The following is a 23,796-nucleotide window of genomic DNA, read 5'->3' as shown; positions in this document are numbered from 1 at the left end:
GTAAAACCTAGCTAGACTTGTCTTTGTGCTGTGGTCTGGTTTGAATGTGTTACATTGTAAAAACCTAGCTGACTTGTCTTTGTGCTGTGGTTGGTGTTGACTGTGTTACATTGTATATCCTAGCTAGACTTGTCTTTGTGCTGTGCCGTGGTTGGTGTCGACTGTGTTACATTGTATATCCTAACTAGACTTGTCTTTGTGCTGTGCCGTGGTTGGTGTTGACTGTGTTACATTGTATATCCTAACTAGACTTGTCTTTGTGCTGTGCTGTGCCTATGACTGGTGTGCCTGGTTGGGTTGACTGTGTTACATTGTATATCCTAGCTAGACTTGTCTTTGTGCTGTGCCGTGGTTGGGGTTGACTGTGTTACATTGTATATCCTAGCTAGACTTGTCTTTGTGCTGTGTCGTGGTTGGTGTTGACAGTGTTACATTGTATATCCTAACTAGACTTGTCTTTGTGCTGTGCCGTGGTTGGGGTCAACTGTGCTGCCTGTTGCTGTGCTTGCTGTTGTTCTAGCTCTGCCTGTAACAGACTCATACGTTTCCTCTGGTAATGCTGCCAGTGTAACAATTGTTGATCATCAATAAATTTAGCACATTGAGAATTTACAAGCTCCTTCCTGAAGTATTCATACTGCAGCAACTCAAGGAAATGCAGGCACTGAGGGTATCTACAATATCCAAAACAGATTATAAATGAATCAAATGATATGTATATAGTACCAAACCTATAGGGACAAAAGGAATTAATTTGTTATTAGCATACACATACAAGGTCAAACACAAAAAACAAATGACATGTACAGTAAAACAATTATAATGAACCTCTGGGGACAACAAAATAAATGAATTACTTCATTATAATTAAAACATAGAGTATGTACTTTGATTGTTATACTGGTACTCATGATCATATTACAAACATCTTATAGGAACATTGGTGAAGAATTGAAAATACTACAAATGTTATATATATGTGTCATTATATTAATTCAAAAGTTCAATTCAAAGGAATACATCAGATTTAAACATTATTCAAGAGGAGATTAATTATTCAAATGAAGATTACTTCAGGAATTTGGCATATTTTGGTTCTTTCCAGTACTGTAGATATTTCAGATAGTTGATAAATTCTTCCTGCTTAAAAAATCCTCTCTGTGCTAAAACTGAAAATGAAAGAAAACACTATTATTTTATTTTCTATAAGGATAATTACAATTAATGCATATAATAATGAGTACTCATTATTTAATTATCAATATAACTGAAATGTCTGTATCTGAAATGTATTTAGAAAAAGAGAACATTTATGCATGCATGTATGTATATATATATTATACTATCCAATCTCTCTATGATTAAAGTGATTATTATATATATTATACTATTACTACATCATGACATACATCTTTGGTTGTATTTCTGCTCAAGTTTAAGGTAGTTGATTGAGTCTGTATTTCAATCAAAATGCAAAGTGGCATGCATCTGTTGGTTTTAAGATATGAAGAAAAACACTCACAGTTCAGGTAATTGGGATTTGCCAAACATTGCACAAACTCCAATTCAGCTTGAAATCTGGTTTTCTGCTCATCAACATCTGAAAAAAATATCCATGTAAAATCAGTCAATTCTCATTTAAATGTTCTGTTCTGGCATCTAAACATTGACAAATAAACTTAGAATAAATACATATTGTTTTGGGTTTCTAATTAGCATCCAATATAAGCTATCCGTCCATTTTAAATACAACCTACCTGGTCCAGCAAGAGAACTTTGTCTACTAGCCGCCATTGTTATCAAATAGTCATGATCAATGAGACGCATGACTCTTCATTTTTGAAGCTTCGATTCAAACACCTGTGCGACTTAGACAATATTTATACAATGGCGGCTCCCATCTGACTTTTTTTGACAATGTGATTTTCTAACATTTTCCTTGTTTACATCGCTAATTGGTGCACCATGCAGTCGTCTCGGACACCTGTAAAGCCTGAAGTATTTCAGGCGATGCAGGATGTGAACATAAATGTTTTAAGTCGCTGCAATGAACTTGAGCTTCGACCGGTTTTACCGTGCCTTGTTCGCATGGCACTTTGCAAACCCCTCGATGAAAGTTCTTCTTGGACAAAATCTCGAAAAGAAGTGCTAAAAATCCTGAATGGAATAGAAGTTGTAAACAGCATCGTAGCCCTCCTTTCCATCGATTTTAATGCTCTGGAACAGGATGTAATTAAAGAACAACAATTAAGGTATTGTTATATACAGGAATTCTTCAAAGTGATTTCATTTCAAAATATTTTATTAACAAATACAAGATATACATGAATCATAGAGAAAGATAATATATTAATGTAATGCCAAATGGATTGGACAACAGGCAAAGCCTATATAGGTCCTCTCCAGAAATCCGGTTTATTTAACTAATAAATAGATATAAATAGTGTTGTATCAGTAGAAATGAAAAGAAAAAAGAATATTAGGAGCATACCCAAGCGGGCCATAGAAAAGAAAATAAATATTTACAACAGATAGACAAATAAGTAAATATATTTTAAATGAATAAGTAATAAATAGGCAATATTATTTATAGAAAACAAATTAATTAATTTATACATATCACATCCACACACACATACACACCCTCTCATAATGGGTCCTTCAATATATCATTACATGGCATATATTGTTAATATTTTCTATAAAATCTATTTTTGTACAATTGAAATCTCTAGTTTTTTTTATATAATTACTTTGTAATGAAGTAGTACATTTTCATTAATATCATTAGAAAAATCAATAAGACCCATACAACAGAATTTCAATATTAACAAACCCAAAAGATTAGAAATAGAGAATATGTGATGTCAAAATCAGAAAAATGAGTACAATAAAAAAAAATAATGTTCAGAAATTTTTTTTCAGTTGGAGTCACCACAAAGCATGAACCATCATCTGTCAAGATGATTCGGAGAATTGTCATAATTTAAGTCACTGGCATAATATGCGCAATTGGCATAAAAGGAATAAATTAAAATACTAGGTTGACAAATCATAAATATGTTGGAGATTATAGATGGAAAAGTTGTTAAAATTTATTTAATTTAAAAGAGGAAATAGAAATAAGATCTCTGATAGAGTGATCTAGTGAGTTCCAAAGTTTCAATAGAAGATGTGGAAAAAACTGTTAGATCCTTGAATTGTGGTAAAGTTAAAGAACCTTTCATTTGATAAGTCCGAAAACGTAAAAACTGCCAATCGTGACTGCATGGGTCAAAACGCACCGATGTTTGTATTCGCCCTAGCAATCATGATTTGTTTTCCATTTCTGTAATGAACACACTTTTAGTGCCTACACATTCTGCGATAGTCACTTTGTTTTCTTATTAGATTTCTACACGTAATCAAAAACATATATTAGAGAGATTGGCAACTCCACTATTTTTACGCTCAGCAGATGTACCTCTGTATGTACATGTGCTCCGGGGGTTTTAGATAAATTCTTATATAGCTAAATACAGCAGAATAACTTTGATATGTTATAAAAGTTCACAAATTTTCAAATCATTTGGAAAGAAAAAATAATATTTTAACTTATGTATTATTAAAACGAAATGCACTTCCGGTTTTGAATGTCTGATTTTTCGAAAAAAAAATAGGTAAAATTGCTTATTTTCATGCTTTCAAAAATCATATCAAATAACATCAATTAGGAAAACATCAAACCATGATATATCATGTTTAATAGAATACACTTAAAAGTAGCTAGCCAAGGGAAAATGCCTATAAACCAGAGATCCCTCTGTTAAACTGTCAACATAAATAAAGAAGGAGTTTCCAATCTCTTTGTTTCTGAGGTGATGTACATGTTGGTTTAGGCTTTAACCAGTATAGATTTAATAATTTGTTGAGAGGTTTTGATAATCCCTAAATAATTTTTACTACAGCATTATCTAATGTTTAATTTTAAGTTTAAAGCAAATTATGGTACCTTTCCTAGTTTATAAAAATAAAAAACAGAAAGAAACGTACAGGGCAAACAGGATTTAGAACTCAAAAGATGTGTTTTACTTTAAATGCAAGCATATGCATGTATATATCAGTCACCAAGTTTAAAGCTGACAATGCAAGTGAAAAACATGCAGTTGAAATTAAAAAAAAATATTAACGAAATATTTTTTTTTTTTTCAAAAATTGTTTCTGAGACATCCCCTAGTTATGACAGTGTGGTATCTAAGGAAGTGGCAGCCATTTTTCTTTTGCTCTGCTTAGTAACCTTCACTGGCCAACCCCCTATATAAAGCACGGAACACTTGACACACGTGTATCATTCTAAGCATATCTTGTCTCAGATACACATGCCCCGATATTGCAAATAACAATGTCAAATTGAAAATAAACACTGCACTCACCTGACAATATTTCATTGAAGTAATAGATGAATGTGTTGTCAGCTATATCCCAACATATGTCCAATACGAACTAATAAAACACTTCAATATACACTAAGTTTTACACGTACATGTACAACGACACGTGTGTGTCCTTGATAGTTGTCGCTCGTTCGGGTCAGGTACATAGTCACGTGTATATGGTCAGTTGAGTGCGTCGGGTACGATGATATACGTGGAGATATGTGGACGGATTATTTTTGGATTTCTATTCACTTGCGTTGGAATTTTATTTTGAGAAACATCTAAATGACAACTTAGAGGAGTTGACATGTTTTCTTGCTAAAAAAAGTCCCATATATTTTTACAGGTGAGGGTTTTGTTTACCTATTTGTAGGTGATATAACCTGTGGACTGCTAGGTGTATAGGTACATGAATGAGCGCACGTGTGTCGATTCACGCGCTTTATATAGGGGTCGGTGAGTCGTCGGAATGTAAAACAAAAATGGCTGTCCTCAACCGGGGAATGTCTCATAAACGATTCTTGGAAAAACGAGTATACTTATTTAAAAAAAAATCATGTTAATAATTTTAACTTGCATTGTCAGCTTTAACAAATTAATGAGTTTAACTTTTATTTCTGGTCCATAATTACAAAGTAATTTTGATATCTTTTATTTGACTGAAAAATTACAAAACTATATACATGTAATTAATTAAAAGGAAAATCTATAGTCAACAAATTCAATTTCAAGATTATTATGATTACATGATGGAAAAAATTAAAATCACTGCCAGAATATGAAAAAAAAAAAATTAAATAATTGAGTTTTTAAAGGGACAATTCAGTCTAAGAGAACATTAGAATTTGTACATATATCGGAAAAAAACACATTTCTAATGGAAATTAGATCAGTCGGTTTTACTGTGATATGCCAGAAAAGTCTATGGTGGTGAAATGCGTGTGAAATGTTCAAACTAGCTCGCTGTCCGCCATTACACATTGTGGTCGAACATCTTGTTTACCGAATTCGAACCCTGTCCCTTGCTCGTAGAGTAATGTTACTTTTGTCTAGAACTGCTCCAATTGCTCTGACAGTAGTGTATTTACCTTGTTATGTGAATTGTCTTGCCCAAAAATCATTTGATCACCTCCTCAGTGGTTATGTAGTTCATTTGTTTAACGTGCATGACTTTGTCTCGGGTATGGGTACAGCGTACATATTGTACCTGTTTAATCGTATTGATCAACGATTTGTAATTACAACGGTACCAATTAAAATACTAAACAATGACGTGGAATTTGTCAATATTTTATGTTATATGTTTCATAAGAAATGTAGAACAATACATTTATGCCATATTTTGCTTCTTGGTTATGTAAAAGAATTAGCCTGAGTGAATTGTCCCTTTAAAGTTAAAATTTAAAATTAATTAAACCCTGATGAATATTGTGACAATTTAACTTAAAGCTATCTGACATTAATAAAATACAATATAATAAATAATAACTCCTCTACATAAATATTCTGAAAACCTAGTAGAAAGTAACAAGTTAATTACATTAAAAAAGAAAAAGAAAAGTTGGATTTGGAAGTAGTTATACAGTTGGCACTAGTCAGGTACATTTATTAGATAATAATCATATAAAACGGGAGAAAGATAATTGAGAATTTAGATTTTGTTTTAGATCAAAGTTCGGAGAAAGATAATTGAGAATTTAGATTTTGTTTTAGATCAAAGTTTGGAGAAAGATAATTGAAAATTTAGATTTTGTTTTAGATCAAAGTTTGAAGAAAGATAATTGTGAATTTACATTTTGTTTTAGATCAAAGTTTGGAGGAACCCAGACAGAGAGTGTGTTGATTTCACAGTTACAGAATGGACCGGCCTTAGAGTTCGAGAGAAGTGACCCCGCGCGGAGGATCAGACTTTTACTAAGTGAACTACTCTTTGTGATGTCTCAGGTACGTATATATACATGTATATAGATATGAGTTAAAGAAGTACAGTAATATCACCAGATCCTTACAAATGTATATTTGTACTATACAAATTTAAAACTTGTAAATATTGGGCAAAATATGAAGACAAAAAAAGGAAAAACATGTCACAAAAAGTAATTAAAATTAACATTTTATTGATCACAAAATGATGTTACAATATATATGATTATTTTTAGTGTTGATTTTTCAAGGGTCAACATTACATAACCTTGTTAGTTAAAATATTTTATAGTCTAGAAATTAACCACATGTAGTCATTTACAATAGTAATGCTAATCATATTAAAATATTAGGAAATTTTAGAAAAAATTCTCTTTCTGTGTCTGGATCCATTATCATCATTATTTGTCTTGTGTTTTCAACTTTGTTTCAAATTCAAATGATACTTTTTCAAGACAAATTAAATTACACTGTTATATTTGTTCTTTCTCTTCATATTAAATTTGTATCTATTTTCTACTTTTAATTTTCCAGATAAAGGAAACCCGAGCTGAATTTTACCAGAAACATTCAGAGCTGTTTGAAAGCCATGCCTATTTGGAGGAGTTGTCAGATGTACTTTGTATTGCTCAAGCTGGTAAGAAAAGAGATTATATTATATTATTTGATTTTCAACACTTCTAATTTACAGTGGAGTTATCTGATGGATTTGTACACATTGTATGTTTATTTAGAGCTGCCGTCGTTGCTGCCAGTGGTAGAGGTCTCGGAGGCACTTCTTCACGTCCCTAATGGAAGCTGGCTTCTTTGTCGCCTCATCAGCAACGCTCCGGATTCATTCAAAGAAGGTATGTTAACATCAGGACTAATAATATGGTGATTTTTATGATAGTATTCAGAAGTTTAATGCATAGGAGTTGTCTCCCTTGGAAAGTTGTGAGATAAGTTGTATAAAAACAATGTTTTTCACTTTTAAAGTGACAGCCTTGACTGTTGGGGTCCCAGCCTTGACTGTTGGGGTCCCATGTATATATCTAACCCTGGTCTATACTAACAACAATGTGTCTCTTGGCTAGAAAGAACTTCTTGTTAGCTTGATCGGTTGAGTGTCAGACTAGTAATCCAGAGGTCCCGAGTTCGATTCCTGGAGGAGGCAGTTATTAAATTGAATGTTTTTGATAAAATCTTGCATTCTGTTACAGACATAATTACATGTTTAATTACTATAATTATATATATGATTACATTATCATATTAAGTTGTTTTAAACATTGATATTATTTGTTATAGTGTGTGCAAGTTTAGTAGGACGAGGGGAGCGTCAAGAAGAAGAGAGTGTTGGTGGGCGTCGCCGTATGGAACTCCTCCTCAGCCTTTGTGCCATGAACCCAGGAGAAGCATTTAACATTCGTGCCATGTGTGTGAGTATATTAGCAGCTGGTAGGCTTTTCCCCTCTGGAGGCCTTAGAAGTTCCTATCAAAACTTCAAAATATACCTAATTCTCTTTATAGGAAATGCTCATAATCTGACTTTATCACAGTTAACCATCAAAAACAATATCCCCTTTACATGTTATTAGCATATTCCTACATGGAAAGTTTTTGTTAAGTCTTTAATATACAAATTAAATTAATTAATTATACATTTACTGTAATTGGCAATAATTTTGAATAATTTGTATCACAGTTCTCAAAATTTGTTTTTGTTAACCTGAGGTTATCAGATACTGGTTGACCTTTGACATTTGACCTTTGTAGGTTGAACACTGTACCATGCCAGGACTGGCTGTGTCGTTGTCCTTGAAAATGAGTGATCTTCTGAAGTCCAATACCATGGCAACCACAGATAGAACCAATGATATGATAGCTTTCATCAGTGGCCTGTTGCTTGGTAACGACATACCTGTCAGGAGCTGGTTCTCGCTCTACATTAAAGCTGGTCAAAAGGTGAGAGTTGCTACTTGATTCTATTTTTAGCTGACATCGACACACTATTATGTTGAGGCATTACACATTTTTATTTGAATAATTTTTGTTCAGTTTTATCAATTTAATTTTCCAGTTGAAGTTTAAAATCTAAACTGTTATCAAATACTACCATATAACTGGTTGTTTGCGCAAGTCAATTTTTTTCTAATTAAGCAAACAAAGATAAAAAATTTAGAGATACAGATTTTTGCAATCTGGCTATAATAGTATAAATGATTCAACATTTTCTCGACATGTAACTGATTAAATTTTGCAAACAAAGCTATGTGCCACAAAATCACGATAATGTCATTACTCGGAAAAAATAACTGGTTATATAGTACCTTATTTAATAGCAGTTGAAAGCAAAAATAAGAAAAAGAAAATAAATGCTAGAGGGAAAACTTATGTTATATGTGTGTAGTCCATTCAGCTACAAATACTTACCAATCTTGTAATGTTCTGCATGTTGAAGTCTATTTCATCTTCCCTCAATTTTAGAGATCTTTTACTGTAATATCATAAAGCAAAAAATAATGTTTCAATATTATGTTTCAGAGAAAGCGTGAACCATCCAATTCGTCCTTACACAACCTCCGACTGTGGCTTCTAGAACGACTCATCTCAATCCTCCCAGACAACGGTTCAGCCATGTCTGAGTCGTGTGTAATCCAGGCCAGCGCCTTTGTCCGTCTATACTGTGCCCTGAAGGGTATGGCCACACTCAGGTAATGACAATGTTATGGTGCTACACATCTATGCTAGCCAAGAGGTCATCTGGATTTGCCCTCTCCCTTAGAGAAGAAGCTTTCTCAGAAGATCTTAAGCTTATAGATAGAAGCGGTTCCAGAAGCAGAAAAGCTACAAGAGAACGGAAGTTATATTCTTGAATTAAAGAGGGAAAATATAGTTCTGGCTTCTGATTTAGTAACACTCCACCAAACCTTGTTAGATATAGCTGTTATTTTCTAGCGGAGAAGTGCTGCCCTCTCCTGTTTCCACCATATAATTATTCTTTTACCTAGTATATACTAAGCCATGATGGAATCCGTAGAATGCACTCAAGATGAATGAATTTCAAACTAACATGTTTTTGACAGGTTTTCTGAAGAAGAAATGAAGCTGCTACTGCGCCTAGTGACGTCTAGACCGCCACTTACTCCAGCGGGGGCCAGATTTGTCTCCCTTGGATTGTGTATGCTTATAGCATGTCCGTATTTATTAGGGTAGGTTTTGGAGTATAATACAACAAAGATTTCTAATGTAATGTGTGTCACCCAAAGTTTTCTTTCCTTGCATAGTATATGTCATCTATAAATTTAAAAACCGAGATCAAGTTTTATGTATAGCTGATTGTTTTGGCAGGAATTATTTGGCAATAAAAAAAAAAGAAAAAATTAAATTCTAGTGACTCAAAAAATATTATGTTCTGCCTCTCTGAGTACCGAGTATATCTGATTCAACTACTTCTCAATATTTTGTAGGTCAAATTTTTGCCATCATAGCAATGTACCGCAAAAATCGTGAAGATATAATCCCTTCAAAAATTACAGACTACCATATTACTAAAGACATTATGTTACTTAGTTTTAATTTTATACAGTAAAATGATTTTAATTTAAGATGAATGTAACAACATTTCAGAAGCCATGACCAGGAGAAACAGGCCATCGATTGGATCAGATGGTTAATGGGAGCAGAGAAGGAATTTGAAATGTAAGTACAGTGGAACATCTCAAAACTAAAACTTCTCAAAAGTTATTTCACACACAGAGCAGGTTTTGTGTTTGGAAAGTTTAAAAAGATAGTAAAAAAATACTTCTGAAAAAACTTACCTGAGTAAAAATGGTACAAGTGAAAAATTCTGTCTCTAGTATGTATTTTACTTGAAGTTTGTTTTGAGAAATAGGGGTCTGATCTACTGACTATGGAATCAACAGGCATCAAATATCGACAATGGGCTAAATAAGATAATTACTTAAGAACATTTTTTCGTTTGAGGGGAGATAATTTTGTTTGCACTAAAATAAGTATGCTTTTAGTATAATGGAACATCTTCTTGTTTGAAGGGAGGGAACCCATGACTGTTCCTTTGGAGAGATGCTCTTCCTGATAGCTATACACTTCCACAACAACGCCACACCCGCCATCGCCGATCTCGTCTGTAATACACTCGGAATGAAGGTGAGGATTATCTTGTGGTGTATGATCTTCAGATTTCATTACAAAGATAAAAAAATTTATTTAACAATTGAAGCGAAAGATTAATAGTGTAATAGGTGTGTCTTATCTATATCAATAAGATACATTGTACCTTGTAATGTATTTTTTTCTACTGTGTCTCCATGTAAAATGCTTAGATAATGTAAGTTCTTATCAATGTCCTTGATAGGCTGTTATAGTTGAGTGGTCTTGACATTGATCTTTCATCTCTCCATTAAGAGTTATTTGTTATTGACCATATTTTATCCCAATTGATGGTCAAGGGTTTACTGCCTAAGTTCAAAAGGTAAAGAAAACATAACCTGATTTTGTGTCATTGAAATGATTATAAAATTCATTGACAATGTTACAATTTTCCTGATGATCATGGTTTTCCCTCAGAGTGCCGTCAAAGCAAATGCCTTGGCCAGAATGAGGCAGATATTTACTCAAGAAATCTTCACTGAACAGGTTAGTTTTTAATGTTGAATACATTTTTTGTCAAAATATTTAAAGTAAATTATGTATGTCAGGATGTAGTTTTCCTATTTCATAACTTTTCATTAAATTTATATGAATTACAGTGAATTTCTGTTTGTGTCATGAATCGTCAGTAACTCCCTATATATCTACCTGGGTAACTATGAATACATGTACATCTATTCTTTGATATATGTGGGGTTATCTCCGTTGGATTGACCTAGGTTATTTCCCCTAACTATATATAAGTTCGGGTTACCCACTGTGAAACTTGATGGATTTGAGTAAATGTAATGTAATGGATTAGAGTTATCTCCCTTTGATTAATCTAGGTGATTTCCCCTGTCTATTCAGAATTTTGGGTTCCTGTAAAACTTGATGGATTTGAGTAAACATGATTTGCTGGATCATAGTTATCTACCTTTGATTGGTGTACGTGTCTTCTCTACCCTATCTGAATAGATCTAAGTTATCTCCCTTTGATTGGTGCGGGTTACCTCCCCTTTCTGAATAGATCCGAGTTATCTCCCTTTTTGTCTCTTTTGCAGGTGATAACATCCCATGCAGTGAAGGTCCCTGTCACCATGAACCTGAACGCCAACATGACTGGTTACCTACCCATCAACAGTGTGTACCAGCTGTTACGGAGCAGAGCGTTTTCTAAACACAAAGTCAATATTAAGGTTGGTATTATTAATTTCTAACAACAAATTAATTGATATATTAATTGTGTTTTGCCGACTTGTCCTTTTCCCATAGTTTTTAAAAAGCTGTATGCATATACTTTAACCTTTGTGGATGGAAAAGATTCTTAGATGTTTATAATGAATGTACATGTCAGTTAGTCTAGTTGAATGAAATAATTAAATGTACATGTCAGTCGGTCTAGTTGAATTGAAATAATTAAATGTACATGTCAGTCGGTCTAGTTGAAATGAAATAATTAAATGTACATTTCAGTCGGTCTAGTTAAAATGAAATTATTAAATGTACATGTCAGTCTGTCAAGTTAAATGAAAAATACAATCCAAAATTTTCATGTATGTTGCATAAAAAAACCTTTACCTTTAACTTCTTGCGCAATCTATGCAACCCTCTGCCAATCCATAGTCGATGGATTTGTGTAATTATAAGAAGAGAAGATATTCTATATTTCTTTTCGGCCCTTCCGGAAAGTTTGCCTTTTTACTTTCCTATATAGAAAACATAATCAATATATTTTGCTGTGGTTGAAATAAAGAAAATCTATTCTTCATATTGTGTTCTACCTTAGGATTGGATTTATAGACAGATACGAGTGAGTGCCTGCCCCCTACATCCGCTCCTCCCCCTCTTAGTAGAGGTATATGTTAACTCCATAGTGGTCAAGAGTACAAAAACTGACCACCTGAACGAGCCGATGACCGATGAAGAAGTGCTAGCTATCTATCAGGAGTCTGTATTTAACACGGGTAAAGAAGACATGATGGACACAGATGAGGGTAGCGACGGGAGAGGAAGCCTGACACCTCAACTTTTAATGTTGTACTATATTCTCCTGTATGAGGACACTATTCTAAACAACATGAAAATCATTGGTAACCACTACTCTTATTTTATCACATTTTATTTATTTCATCATCAATTTGATGATCGGGCAGGTGTTTGTACCTTCTTCCGTTAGTGATGATTTGAGATTTTGTATTTTATGTTCATTTATTCTGATGGATTTATATCACATAACTACAAGAACTTTCATTTTAAAGATTTTCAGCTCCAAACTATACTGCAAAATCCAGCAGAGGCAGCTATTTTGTTCCACCGACATAAAAATCATGAAGTTATGTCATTTTTCTGACATCACTTTACTATTTATGTCATGCTTCACAATGGATTTCTTGTCGAAAACAGCCACTTTAGCGGTTATAAAACATTAGTGACACACGTAAAAATGGATAAAATAACCGGATATCAGGCAAATTTAAATAAGTGAGATATACATGTATAGATATTGAGCCCTGCTCTGCTTCTTCTACTGTGTTTCTTTAACATTTCGCTGACATTCTATTTGTTTTGGTTTTCAGTGTCATCTAACCGAGTGGTTAAGTCCTACCCCGATACACTACTGTCACAGATTCCAATCAACTATCTGTTACAACAGGCCCAGATACAGCAACATCAATATGTGGGGCTCTTCTCACCACTGCTAAGGTAATTTTGGAAAGGAAACAAAATTTTAATAGCAAATATTTCTTCGTGTATCCCATAGATATATGTTTGAATATCTAGTGACTAAAATCCCACTAAAGTGGGCTAAATTGATCCTCAAAGAAATATGGAAGTAAGGATGTCTGAATTCTTGATACTCTAGGGTTACTATCACTTTCGTTATCCACCTTTGGAATATTTTATTGCAATGCTCCAATACTTGTTCAGAGATATAAAAAGGAAATGTAGTTCAGTCTGTTCTGATGCGTTGTGAGATAGTCAAAATCTTTTACCCACGTTTATATATCCCTGTCCACTTGCCAGACCCATGTAAGATTCTATTTTCTCTTACCCCTGACAGGGATATCCGCAATTTTACCGGGGTGAGATTTTCCTATATCGCCCTAGGGTAAAGACAAGTTACAAGAGACCTGTGCACTTGCTCAGGCAGAGTACGAGAAAAAGATTCATTCACCCACTTTAGGGGAAGACAAGATATCTCAACACTTGGGATAAGACTCTCCTGTGTCACCCCAAAGGAGGTGAAAGATTCTATAAATGTTGTCTACTCGGCCCTCATACCCCACTAACCGTAAAACAGATTAATAGCTTGTTTGTCCTTGGTATTTCCACAGATTACTCGCAACTCATTACCCCCATCTGTGTGCTGTAGAAGACTGGTTACAGGAAATCATGATACAGGACAAACAAAATACGGAGTGGTCTCCCCTGAGTCACACTTCCTGTACTGTGGAATCTCTGAATAAAGGTATTTACACCCTTACCTTGGGATGGGGGCAGATTACATATACTAGCCTGAAGGCGAGGTGAGCTTATGCCTTGGCACAGCATCCTGAAATTTGACCTCTATGACCTTGATTGTATAATGAACCAAGCATGATAAAGATCCTTTCTGATGTCTTGAAAGATCATATAGGTGAATTGTTAAAAACATGATAATATGTTCCTCTCCGGGATGTTGAGTTTAACCCCATGATATTGTATTTTCAGCTCTCAATGATGTTGAGTCTAACCCATGATATTTTATTTTCAGCTCTCCAGGATGTTGAATCTAACCCCATGATATTGTATATTCAGTTCTTCAAGCGGTTGAATCTAACCCCACATTATTATATTTTCAGCTCTCCAGGATGTTGAGTCTAACCCCATGATATTGTATTTTCAGCTCTCCAGGATGTTGAATCTAACCCCACAAATGCTGTGGTACAGCTCCAAGCCCTATTGAGAAAGCCTATAGCTAATCTACTGCCTTTCTCTGACACCCTGGTATCAAGTCTGCCAGTGTTACTTGGGTCTGGAGTTCCGCGGCGTGTCCAGGACATGGTGAAAACAGCCTGGTTTAAACTGCACACTATCAGTCCACGCATGTAAATACTAATGTGAATTTCTGTTGTATGATTCATTGTTTTGATGACTTGTTTTAAATCTCTGTTGTACTTCACTGTGATTACACTATAGTGATTACATTTACAGTAATATTTCATTATATAAAAAATAATTCAAACTTTTATTATGATTAATATTACATATTTTATGTAATGATTAAATATTAATGTGTTTGCATTTATTTAGGTTTCATGCACATTTTTTTTCCTTTATTATTTTGCCCATACAGCAGATAATTTTAGAGATCACTATTTTCATTCCAATTTTAAATAAATTTAGCCACCATCTTGGATTAAAAATACATAGAAAATATAATCGAACATATCTTAATAATTTGTCTTTTTTCCCGACAGGTTACGTTTAGCAACAGTAAATGCCATGACCTCTGTAGATGGGAAGTTCATCCCCAATAGATTTACATATACAGAGAATGATATTACTGTGGATCCTCTTATTGTACTCCGATGTAGTCCTAAGGTGTTCAGGTAAACAAACAAATATGATCCTGATGGATAAACAAATAAATAAACAGATAGTCTGTCTTTGCCTATTACGTAGTTACTTCCCTTTAGGTAGGTATTCCTTATAGCGTTCCTCCTCATTCTGCGGGCGACGCTCACTTCATTTACGATCAATCACAATTAAAGATGCCACAATCCACAAGGGTAGATAACTCTGTAAAATCCAAATTCAGAATAACATTGCAGTGGAACCTTGATAATCTGATGAATATTTGTATCCCCAGCCCAAACTGTGTTGATTGTGTATTTTCCGGACTGCTGGATACCATTTACTTAGTAGTCACTGATCAAATTAATTTGGTTCCCTGATTTTGCATCCGGACTTTGAGTTTTCGGACTATAGGTGTCTGGATTATTGCAGGTCCACTGTATCTACCTGCTGTTTAAGTAAACATAATAACAAACATCTACTGATTAATAATGTTCAAGTATAAAAATTAACAAAGACATTACAATAAATCAATATTTTCAAATGGAGAGTTGATGACAGACAAGCAAAGTTAAAGTTTTGTTTGTAAATATATAAATTTTATGATCTTAATAACTCACCTTTGGAAATAATTTATATAGGCTTGCTTGTTATTCGATCATTTTCACTGTGCCATGCATTAGTATGTCAAGAAAATTTGTTGAAATAAAGAATGAAAACATTAACAAGGGAGACAACTGTTATCTATGCTACAGATGTCCTCCAATCCTTGAAGTCATGCTGCGCGTCCTTGATGCCTATGTACAGGGTTGTCGGGTCTACCTACAAAATCACATGACCACAAATCCTATTTTGGACCACTCCAGTCAAACTGAAACGGAGCGACGTGACCTCAAAAATGCTCTAATCGCAGCCCAGGAGAGCGCTGTAGTACAGATACTGCTAGAGTGTTGTCTGTCACTTCCAGAGGAACAGGTAGGTCTAATCAAATCACCCATAAAAATTCATAATGAAACTGGACCAGTCTTTCTGTCACTTCCAGAGGAACAGGTAGGTCTAACCAATCCACCCTTGAAAATGTATAATAAAACTGGACCAGTCTTTCTGTCACTTCCAGAGGAACAGGTAGGTCTAAGCAATCCACCCCTGAAAATTCATAATGAACTGGACCAGTCTTTCAAATCTTCCAGAGGAACAGGTAGGTCTAATTAATCCACCCCTAAAAATTCATAATGAACTGGACCAGTCTTTCTGTCACTTCCAGAGGAACAGTTAGGTCTTCCAGAGGAACAGTTAGGTCTAATTAAACCACCCCTAAAAATTCATAATGAACTGGGCCAGTCTTTCTGTCACTTCCAGAGGAACAGGTAGGTCTAATCAATCCACCCTTGAAAATGTATAATAAACTGGACCAGTCTTTCGGTCACTTCCAGAAGAACAGGTAGGTCTAATTAATCCACCCCTACAAATTCATAATGAACTGGACCAGTCTTTCGGTCACTTCCAGAGGAACAGGTAGGTCTAATTAATCCACCCCTGAAAATTCATAGTCTTTGAATTGGAAGAGTTCAAATGTATCTTCAGGGGTGAATGCGTTAATACAATTGGTTTGGTTTGTTTGGTTTATGTTCTAATATTTACATTTCTGTTTTCTCTTTGCTATATAACCTTACCAACTGTGAAATCATTTACACTTGTGTAAACACAGTGGTTGGCGCGCAAGAACACACACACCGGAACACTGACTTCCGCAAGTATTGTGAATGTGCATCCAATTAGACCTATTGTATCTGTATGACAAATCTTCAATAAACTGCATGTATGAATGTAATGTAAATCTTAAATTACATATCAGTAAATAAAATATTTAACAAATATTGTATAAATTGGACGACAAAAGATAAAGTTACTGTGGAACTATATTTTGTGTACTCTCTGAATTTGACAACATTTACCGCCAAATTGAAGCCAGCTGTTCCGGGATTCCATCAATTGACCGGTTGTTCCATCAATCGTATAACATTGAAAAAATAGAGTTTTATTTTATTTGAACACTTAATTTTTAATGAAATGGTCAGTCACAATGTAAATATAAGGAATGATTGTTATTGTTTGTTGTTTACTGGTGTGTAAACTGCATTTTTTGTACAGATATTTCAACATGACCAGCTAATGCATGTCATTTAAAACATCTGTACAAAAAATGCAGTTTACACACCAGTAAACAACAAACAATAAACGATCATTCCTTAAATAACAGTCAAAGTTATTTATGGATGTGCTAGGTTATAGGAGTTGAAGGGAAAATGCAGAACCTGAAAAACTGAAAAACACCTACCCTTGGCCACTTGGCAACTGTCCCCCCGCAACATAGAATTCAAACTTGTTCTCTAGAGGTGAAGGGCTTGAGGTAATATGTCGCGACATCTTATAAACACTAGAACACTGTGACTCCTACTTCTAGCACTGCTCATTAACATTACAGAGGCTTAACTGTTGAGATGTTCAAAATTCTACTACCGGTATCTACCTTCTATTTCAGGGTTGTGCATCCAAGATCTTGACGGGAAAGTTTGACTAATAGTTTTACTTTGGGAACTCTGTGTTTTCTCTGAATCTCTGACACATCTTGAATCATCATAGCTGTTAAAATATATACTGGTACCTGGTAATAAAACATTGCTAATATTTTGTATTTCATCCCTTGCAGGAGGACAAAGGTTTGCTCAACAATCGCCGAGAGGTTCAGTGTATCATTTGTCCCTTCATACATCAGATGTTTATCTCTGACCCAAACCTGGCCAAACTTGTACATTTTCAGGTAAGTTTCACCAGTAGCTAGGTAATTGGTTGAGGCCCATAAAGGTGTTATAATAAAATCGATATGACCTATCTTGTTATGTATGTTTGTCTAGGGGTCTTATATCTTGTACTACTAAGTTAAATCCATTAAGTGCCTCTTTTACCTATTATCAGACAAGTATATTTCCCTTTAATTAAAAATCTGTAGTTGATACAGACTGAAATATACATTGAGTACAATATTTTCTCAACTTAATAATTTCTTATTGATTTGTGGCTTACGTTTTTACAAGAAAGTTTGTAAATGGTCTAGATTTTATCCAATTATACGACAATCAATTTTCTGAGTTTTACAAAGGTAAGTACACTGGGTACTATTAGGCTGAATATGGAATTATACTATTTTATTGTTTAAATTTTCAAATAAAGGTTGAAGGGTCAAAGTTTATGTTCTTAGTTCGTAATGTTTTAACTTTGTTGATACTATTCACAGCAAAAAGATGCAATTACCATTCGTTACAGGGTTACAGCGATGAGATTCTCCCTGTAGCGGTTGCGGGGATTCCCTCTATGCACATCTGCCTGGATTTTGTACCAGAACTCCTAAGCCAGCCTCAGATAGAGAAACAGGTAAAATAGAAGTAAAATATTAAGTCAAGCTACTAATTAAACCTTTTCAATTTCTCTTCTTCATTATTTTGGTATTATATTCGTCAATACATAAATCAGATATCCAGGGCTCTTACTAACAATGGTGCATTCATATATCATAATTATTTGAACTCTTTTGGGCCTTTAGGATAAAAAGAAAGATTCTGAAATATTTTCAATGTGATTAATGAACTCTGTTCTGATTGGCAGCTCTCTAGAATTATTTGATGGGGTTAAAATATCTGTAACTGTTCTGCCATAATCACAGATTACTGATTTATCTATGAGAAAGACACATTTTCTCAATATTCTAGTTGAATTTGGATTTTTATACTAAAATTATTTGTTGCTACTTGACCTTGTAGATCTTTGCTATCAAGATGACATCACACCTCTGCTGCCACTATGCACTACCCAAATCTCTGAGTGTAGCCAAACTGGTGATGAATGTCATGTTTACCATGATTGAAGGTAAGTCTGTCAAATCTTTTATTTAGAAAGTCAGGGTCCTTAGGGGCGGGGGGCTAAATGGGGGGAGGGGTTAATGTGACTATTTTCATAAAACAACTTCTCTGAAACTAAGCTTTGATTTACTAACACTCATGTTACATTGGTAACATCCTTATAGGTTCTATATTCCAAAATTGTACAGTGGATTGAAGGGCATGGCCAAAACGGGTCAATGTGGTCCTATGGCTATGATTATCAATCTAATTAAATTAGACTTGTAATTCTACCTCACTATGATGCTCTACCTTACGCTCCAATACAAGATCTAACAATACTGTTTGGTGTCAACTCAGCAAGACCCCTATGGTAAGCAAATCAGCGTGTCGCCTATGAAATCTTTTGTGTGGTTGAATCCCTCGGAAGTATAAACCGCTTCTAGCTATATATTGTATGTCCCAATTCTATGCCAGTGGTCATGCTGAGGTGACCTTGAATGGGAGTTGTGAGATATTGTAGCGTATCAGAGCTTCATGGTGGAGTGGAATTAAAAGCGTAACTATAATTAAATTGCTATGATTATATGACTGCTTCTCTAAAGCTGTATGAAATTATTATATTGTCCCATACCGTACCGTACTAATAGATGCAACACACTACAAATGTTGCATCCATCAATAATTTGAATTCAATATTGAACCAATTGTTGGGCTAGTGCTTATTATAAAATACAGGCTTTTGTCACAATGTTTCTGAATTAATCAGGCGAGCGATACCAGCCCTCTTGTTGTATTTTCTCCACAATTACTACAAAGATCACAATAATCCCAATTCATTGATTTAATGTTTTTCTTTTTCAGTACTGGATGGTCCTAAACGTGCTGAGTTCCTTGTAGAGACCGTTCCTTGTCTTGTCCGCATGTGTTATGCATTTCCACCATTGTGCGAAGATGCTACAACTCTTCTCGGACAAGTCGGTCGTATCTGCATTTCTCATCTCACTTCTTCCAGTAACGTTCTTGGATCTGAGCTCATAGACCCTGATAGCATGCCTGGACCCGCCTCCAAAAGTCAGAAAGATGGCCGCGTGGGTGGGCTGACATCTTTATATCAAAGACTATATAAAACCATTCAGACCACTTTTTCCGGTCTGGTCAGTAAAGCATTGGTCACTCGCAACATTTACTCTTGATGGTCACTCATTGGTCAGTTTATTTGGTCACTCATCCCCATCTCCATTTAAAAGTCGCTATTGTTATGAATGTATTGTTGATATAAATATTGTTGAAAATAAATCTCTACTTTTGATTTTCTGTGTGATGTTTTCTTTGTTCGCCAGAAAGAAGGAGGGAAGTAAGCTATTCAGTAGTTTGGCATTCAGCATCAGTCATCTGTCCATCTGTTAGTCTGTTCATCTGTTAGTCTATCCATCAGGCAACAAATTTTTCTAGATTTAAACAGCCTTTTTCCAAAATCAGAAAGGGATAAAGGGCTACTAAGTTTGTTCAATTCAAAGGAATGACTTTAACCGTTATTCAAAGCCATAGGGGTCAAATAAGGCTGAAATCTTAATCAATTCAGAGCAGCTTGTGAACCAAGCATGATGAATTCGTAGTTTCAGAGCCTCACTAACTACTGTGTAGAGCAACACCAATTTTTCTATTACAACGGTATTTGGATCACAAAGCAATATCTTTTTCAGACTTTCCGTGACCTGACATGAAGCATTATCCAATGATTCTGAGGCTTGTTGACTGCCGATCAACAGCAGGATCTAATCCATTAAGGTTGTACATGTATAACAAAAGTATAAAATTATTTGAAGGCTGTATATCAGGTATTAACTTTCATCTTGTTGTTGATTTATGACACCACATGGCTCTGTATTCTGAATTATTTTGATGTCTATTAGATAAATGACTCACAAGACCAATATTAAACAAGCTGATATAACGTCCAAATAATTCAGATTAATTTCCATGGAACAGCATCTGTTACAGCTTGAATAAGGATACAAGAAGTATGTGTCAAGAGTTATCTCCCCTGTTAAAAACTTTGACTTCTGGTGACTTTAATAATTTCTCTTAATATGCAAATGAGTTATTACCACTACTTGAAGTGGAAATGTTCTTATAAGTACTTTACTCTAACATTAAGTGTCTGCTGTTATAATAGGCAGGTAACTCTACTTACATGGTACAACGGATACTGTGATCAACAAGGCAGTTCTTCCATTGCACACTGGTGGGTCCAAGGGTTGTATGATGGTTCTGTTAGGTAAGCTACCATATTCCAATTAATTGATTACCGAAAGATGGATTGGTTAATTTACGTCTGTTACACTTGGGATCTGGGTCACAAAGGTGCTACATTTATTTCAAATATGTCGCACATATGTGTTGAGATATCTAATTAACATTTGTTATATCTGTAATGGTTTTACAAAATAGGGATTGCATTTCCTACTATTTTCAAAGAGCGAGGTCGTCGTAAGGTGTCCCACCCTACCACTAACCCTCCAAAGTATGGATTTGATTTATAATATTTTGGCAATATCGATTATGCGGTACAAAGTAATTTGCATATGAAGTTGTGTTTGAAAAAGGGGAGGTAACTACAAATATTCACTTCGGTATAATGATATAAAGTGAAGATAACAATACCTATTTATACTGTTGCCATCTTTGGGTAATGGGTATGGATATTAATCTACAGAAATATTTGTTTCTAAAATGGCATTGAATTTATTAACATTACAAATTACTAGAGGTGTACTTTTGGAAGTGCGCTAGATAAAAACACCACAAAAAAAAATCAAATTTACAAAGGGGAGATAACTGTTAAAATGCAATTTTTATATATGCAAGTCAAAAATACGGTGTTGTGTGGTCCATCATTAAGTTTTGCTTATGCCATTTAAACCTACCGGTACTTCTTTCACGTTTCATAACAATAACATAAAGATTGATTCCTGATATGCTGTTTTATTCGACTTTAGTATTCATAACATTATTTCTCCAAAAATTCTATAACTGTATTGAAAATGTAATGTCTAAAAGCTTGACACACAAAACATTATATTAATAAATATAATTATATAAAATTAAATCTACACTGTACTAGAAAAGTGTTAGATTTCATTTAAATGAGAAAATGTGGTGAGGTCGAAACAATTCCCCTAAAAATATGAAATTCCCAATCTAGCTGCCAGGGGCGCTGTTAGAAAAATGGTGGAATCAGCCTTGTTTACCCATATTTTTGAAAACATTATGGAGAAGAAGTCAATTGTTAACGGACAGACGCCGGATGCCATGGTTTCACATAAGCTCACCTTGGTCCTTTGGACCAGTGAGCTAAAAACTGAATTATGATTTATTAGCGTGGATATAAATTAAGGCTATTCGGTGGTTCAATACTGGGAATACCCTTTTACGAAAATTAGATCTGTGCATGAATTCGCCTGAAAAGGGCTAAAATAAAACTACTACAAAAATAATTATGTCTACAGTAACCAATGTGTACACTTTGTCAATAACTGTACATTTTCTTAAAACGTTTTGTAATACCATTGGGTTTTTGTTTTGTGTGTAAGAAAAGACAAAAGGACTCAAATCAAAAGATACTTATAAAAATTATTTGTTTATTCTCAAAGGGCAAATAAATATCAACATAAATAAAAGAGAAAACAATTATAATGCTAAAACTGAAGAGATAGTTATAAATAAATCTTGGATTATAATTATAACAATATATAATTTAAAGTTACAACTTCAGTTTAAACTAAAAGCTCTGAATAATGAAATATCATAAAATACATCTTCCTATACGTAATCAAATTGTCAAGAAACTTATTTAATGCCAATAAAAGATGGTGATAAGAAAAATAACTTTAAAAATATGATTTCATTGATGTTCAAATGGTAGTTCTAAAAAGAATGGAACAATTATGATACAATATTTTAAAATATATTCTGTATACAGAACTTTAAATTGGTGATATGAGTCGGCCGTGACTAAAGGACCCAGTTCACAACCAGAGGGCAGCACCCACCAAAGTGTTAATCCACCAGGGGGCATTAGTCACTTTTCAGGGGGAACAACCCTTCTGATAAGAGGTCACACTTATAAATATATTACGCCAAGGATGCCAACCCTTCAGATACAATCCACCAGGGAGCACCACCTGCAATAGATGCAATCCACCAGGGGGCACCACCTTCTATAGATGCAATCCACCAGGGGGCACCACCTGCAATAGATACAATCCACCAGGGGGCATCACCCTCAAAATATACAATCCACAGATACAATCCACCAGGAGGCACCACCTTTGATAGATGCAATCCACCAGGGGGCATCACCCTCAAAATAAAAAATCCACAGATACAATCCACCAGGAGGCACCACCTTTAATAGATGCAATCCACCAGGGGGCATCACCCTCAAAATAGATACAATCCACCAGGGGGCACCACCTCAAAAATACACTCAAAGATATGAGTCACATTACAGTAGATCTTTACCATTCCACATCAGTAAATGGGGGAACCTCCAATTGAATACCGTCAAGACCTTAATATCACAGTTTATGTACTATCCAAAAGGGGAGATCACTCCAAACAGACAAGATCCACATGCGGAATGTCACAGTATGACAGAGAGAATATATTAGGGGGAATCCCAAACCAACAAATACAACCAGCCGTCCTTTCCTTATCACAGTTTCAACGTTTGAGTTCCACTATGGCATCTCACATTCTAGGGGATGATTCTGCCGAGGGGAGCCACATCAAGATACAGATGACCGCACTTGGCTGAATCGCATAGGTTTCGCCCTGAAACAAACGTAAGAACTATTGTTAAT

The 23,796-nt window shown here is 34.7% G+C and overlaps 2 protein-coding genes across 2 annotated transcripts; one reads left to right on the top strand and one right to left on the bottom strand.

Moving 5' to 3' along the window:
* Window positions 1-300: 300 nt before the first annotated feature.
* On the bottom strand, window positions 301-1,806 carry LOC138330805 (mediator of RNA polymerase II transcription subunit 31-like). The gene is made up of 4 exons (XM_069278322.1): window positions 1,758-1,806; window positions 1,523-1,600; window positions 1,073-1,169; window positions 301-674 (listed from the first exon to the last, which is right to left on the bottom strand). The coding sequence occupies exons 1-4, from the start codon at window positions 1,792-1,794 to the stop codon at window positions 443-445; spliced, it is 444 nt and encodes a 147-aa protein (XP_069134423.1). The 5' UTR covers window positions 1,795-1,806; the 3' UTR covers window positions 301-442.
* An 81-nt stretch (window positions 1,807-1,887) lies between these two features.
* LOC138331190 (integrator complex subunit 2-like) lies at window positions 1,888-20,240 on the top strand. The gene is made up of 22 exons (XM_069278667.1): window positions 1,888-2,252; window positions 6,221-6,359; window positions 6,873-6,975; window positions 7,073-7,186; window positions 7,629-7,759; window positions 8,097-8,285; window positions 8,865-9,034; window positions 9,407-9,532; window positions 9,951-10,022; window positions 10,376-10,490; window positions 10,911-10,979; window positions 11,537-11,671; window positions 12,262-12,565; window positions 13,052-13,178; window positions 13,811-13,944; window positions 14,362-14,563; window positions 14,936-15,067; window positions 15,788-16,007; window positions 17,743-17,853; window positions 18,357-18,464; window positions 18,851-18,956; window positions 19,793-20,240. The coding sequence occupies exons 1-22, from the start codon at window positions 1,966-1,968 to the stop codon at window positions 20,122-20,124; spliced, it is 3,426 nt and encodes a 1,141-aa protein (XP_069134768.1). The 5' UTR covers window positions 1,888-1,965; the 3' UTR covers window positions 20,125-20,240.
* The last annotated feature ends 3,556 nt before the right edge of the window (window positions 20,241-23,796 follow it).

Source organism: Argopecten irradians, chromosome 9 (assembly GCF_041381155.1).
Source record: "Argopecten irradians isolate NY chromosome 9, Ai_NY, whole genome shotgun sequence".
NCBI classification, from domain to species: domain Eukaryota; kingdom Metazoa; phylum Mollusca; class Bivalvia; order Pectinida; family Pectinidae; genus Argopecten; species Argopecten irradians.
Note: the sequence above shows the minus strand (reverse complement) of the source record. Positions and strands in the feature narration are given on the sequence as shown.

Coding starts and splice junctions, on each gene's coding strand:
- LOC138331190 (XM_069278667.1), top strand. CDS start 1,966: ATGCAGTCGTCTCGGACACCTGTAAAGCCTGAAGTATTTCAGGCGATG. Junction 8,286..8,864: donor ACATTAAAGCTGGTCAAAAG/GTGAGAGTTGCT, acceptor ATTATGTTTCAG/AGAAAGCGTGAACCATCCAA. Junction 17,854..18,356: donor CCAAACTTGTACATTTTCAG/GTAAGTTTCACC, acceptor CATTCGTTACAG/GGTTACAGCGATGAGATTCT.
- LOC138330805 (XM_069278322.1), bottom strand. CDS start 1,794: ATGGCGGCTAGTAGACAAAGTTCTCTTGCTGGACCAG. Junction 1,601..1,757: donor AAGTTCTCTTGCTGGACCAG/GTAGGTTGTATT, acceptor TATTTTTTTCAG/ATGTTGATGAGCAGAAAACC. Junction 675..1,072: donor AAATATGCCAAATTCCTGAA/GTAATCTTCATT, acceptor TGGATATTGTAG/ATACCCTCAGTGCCTGCATT.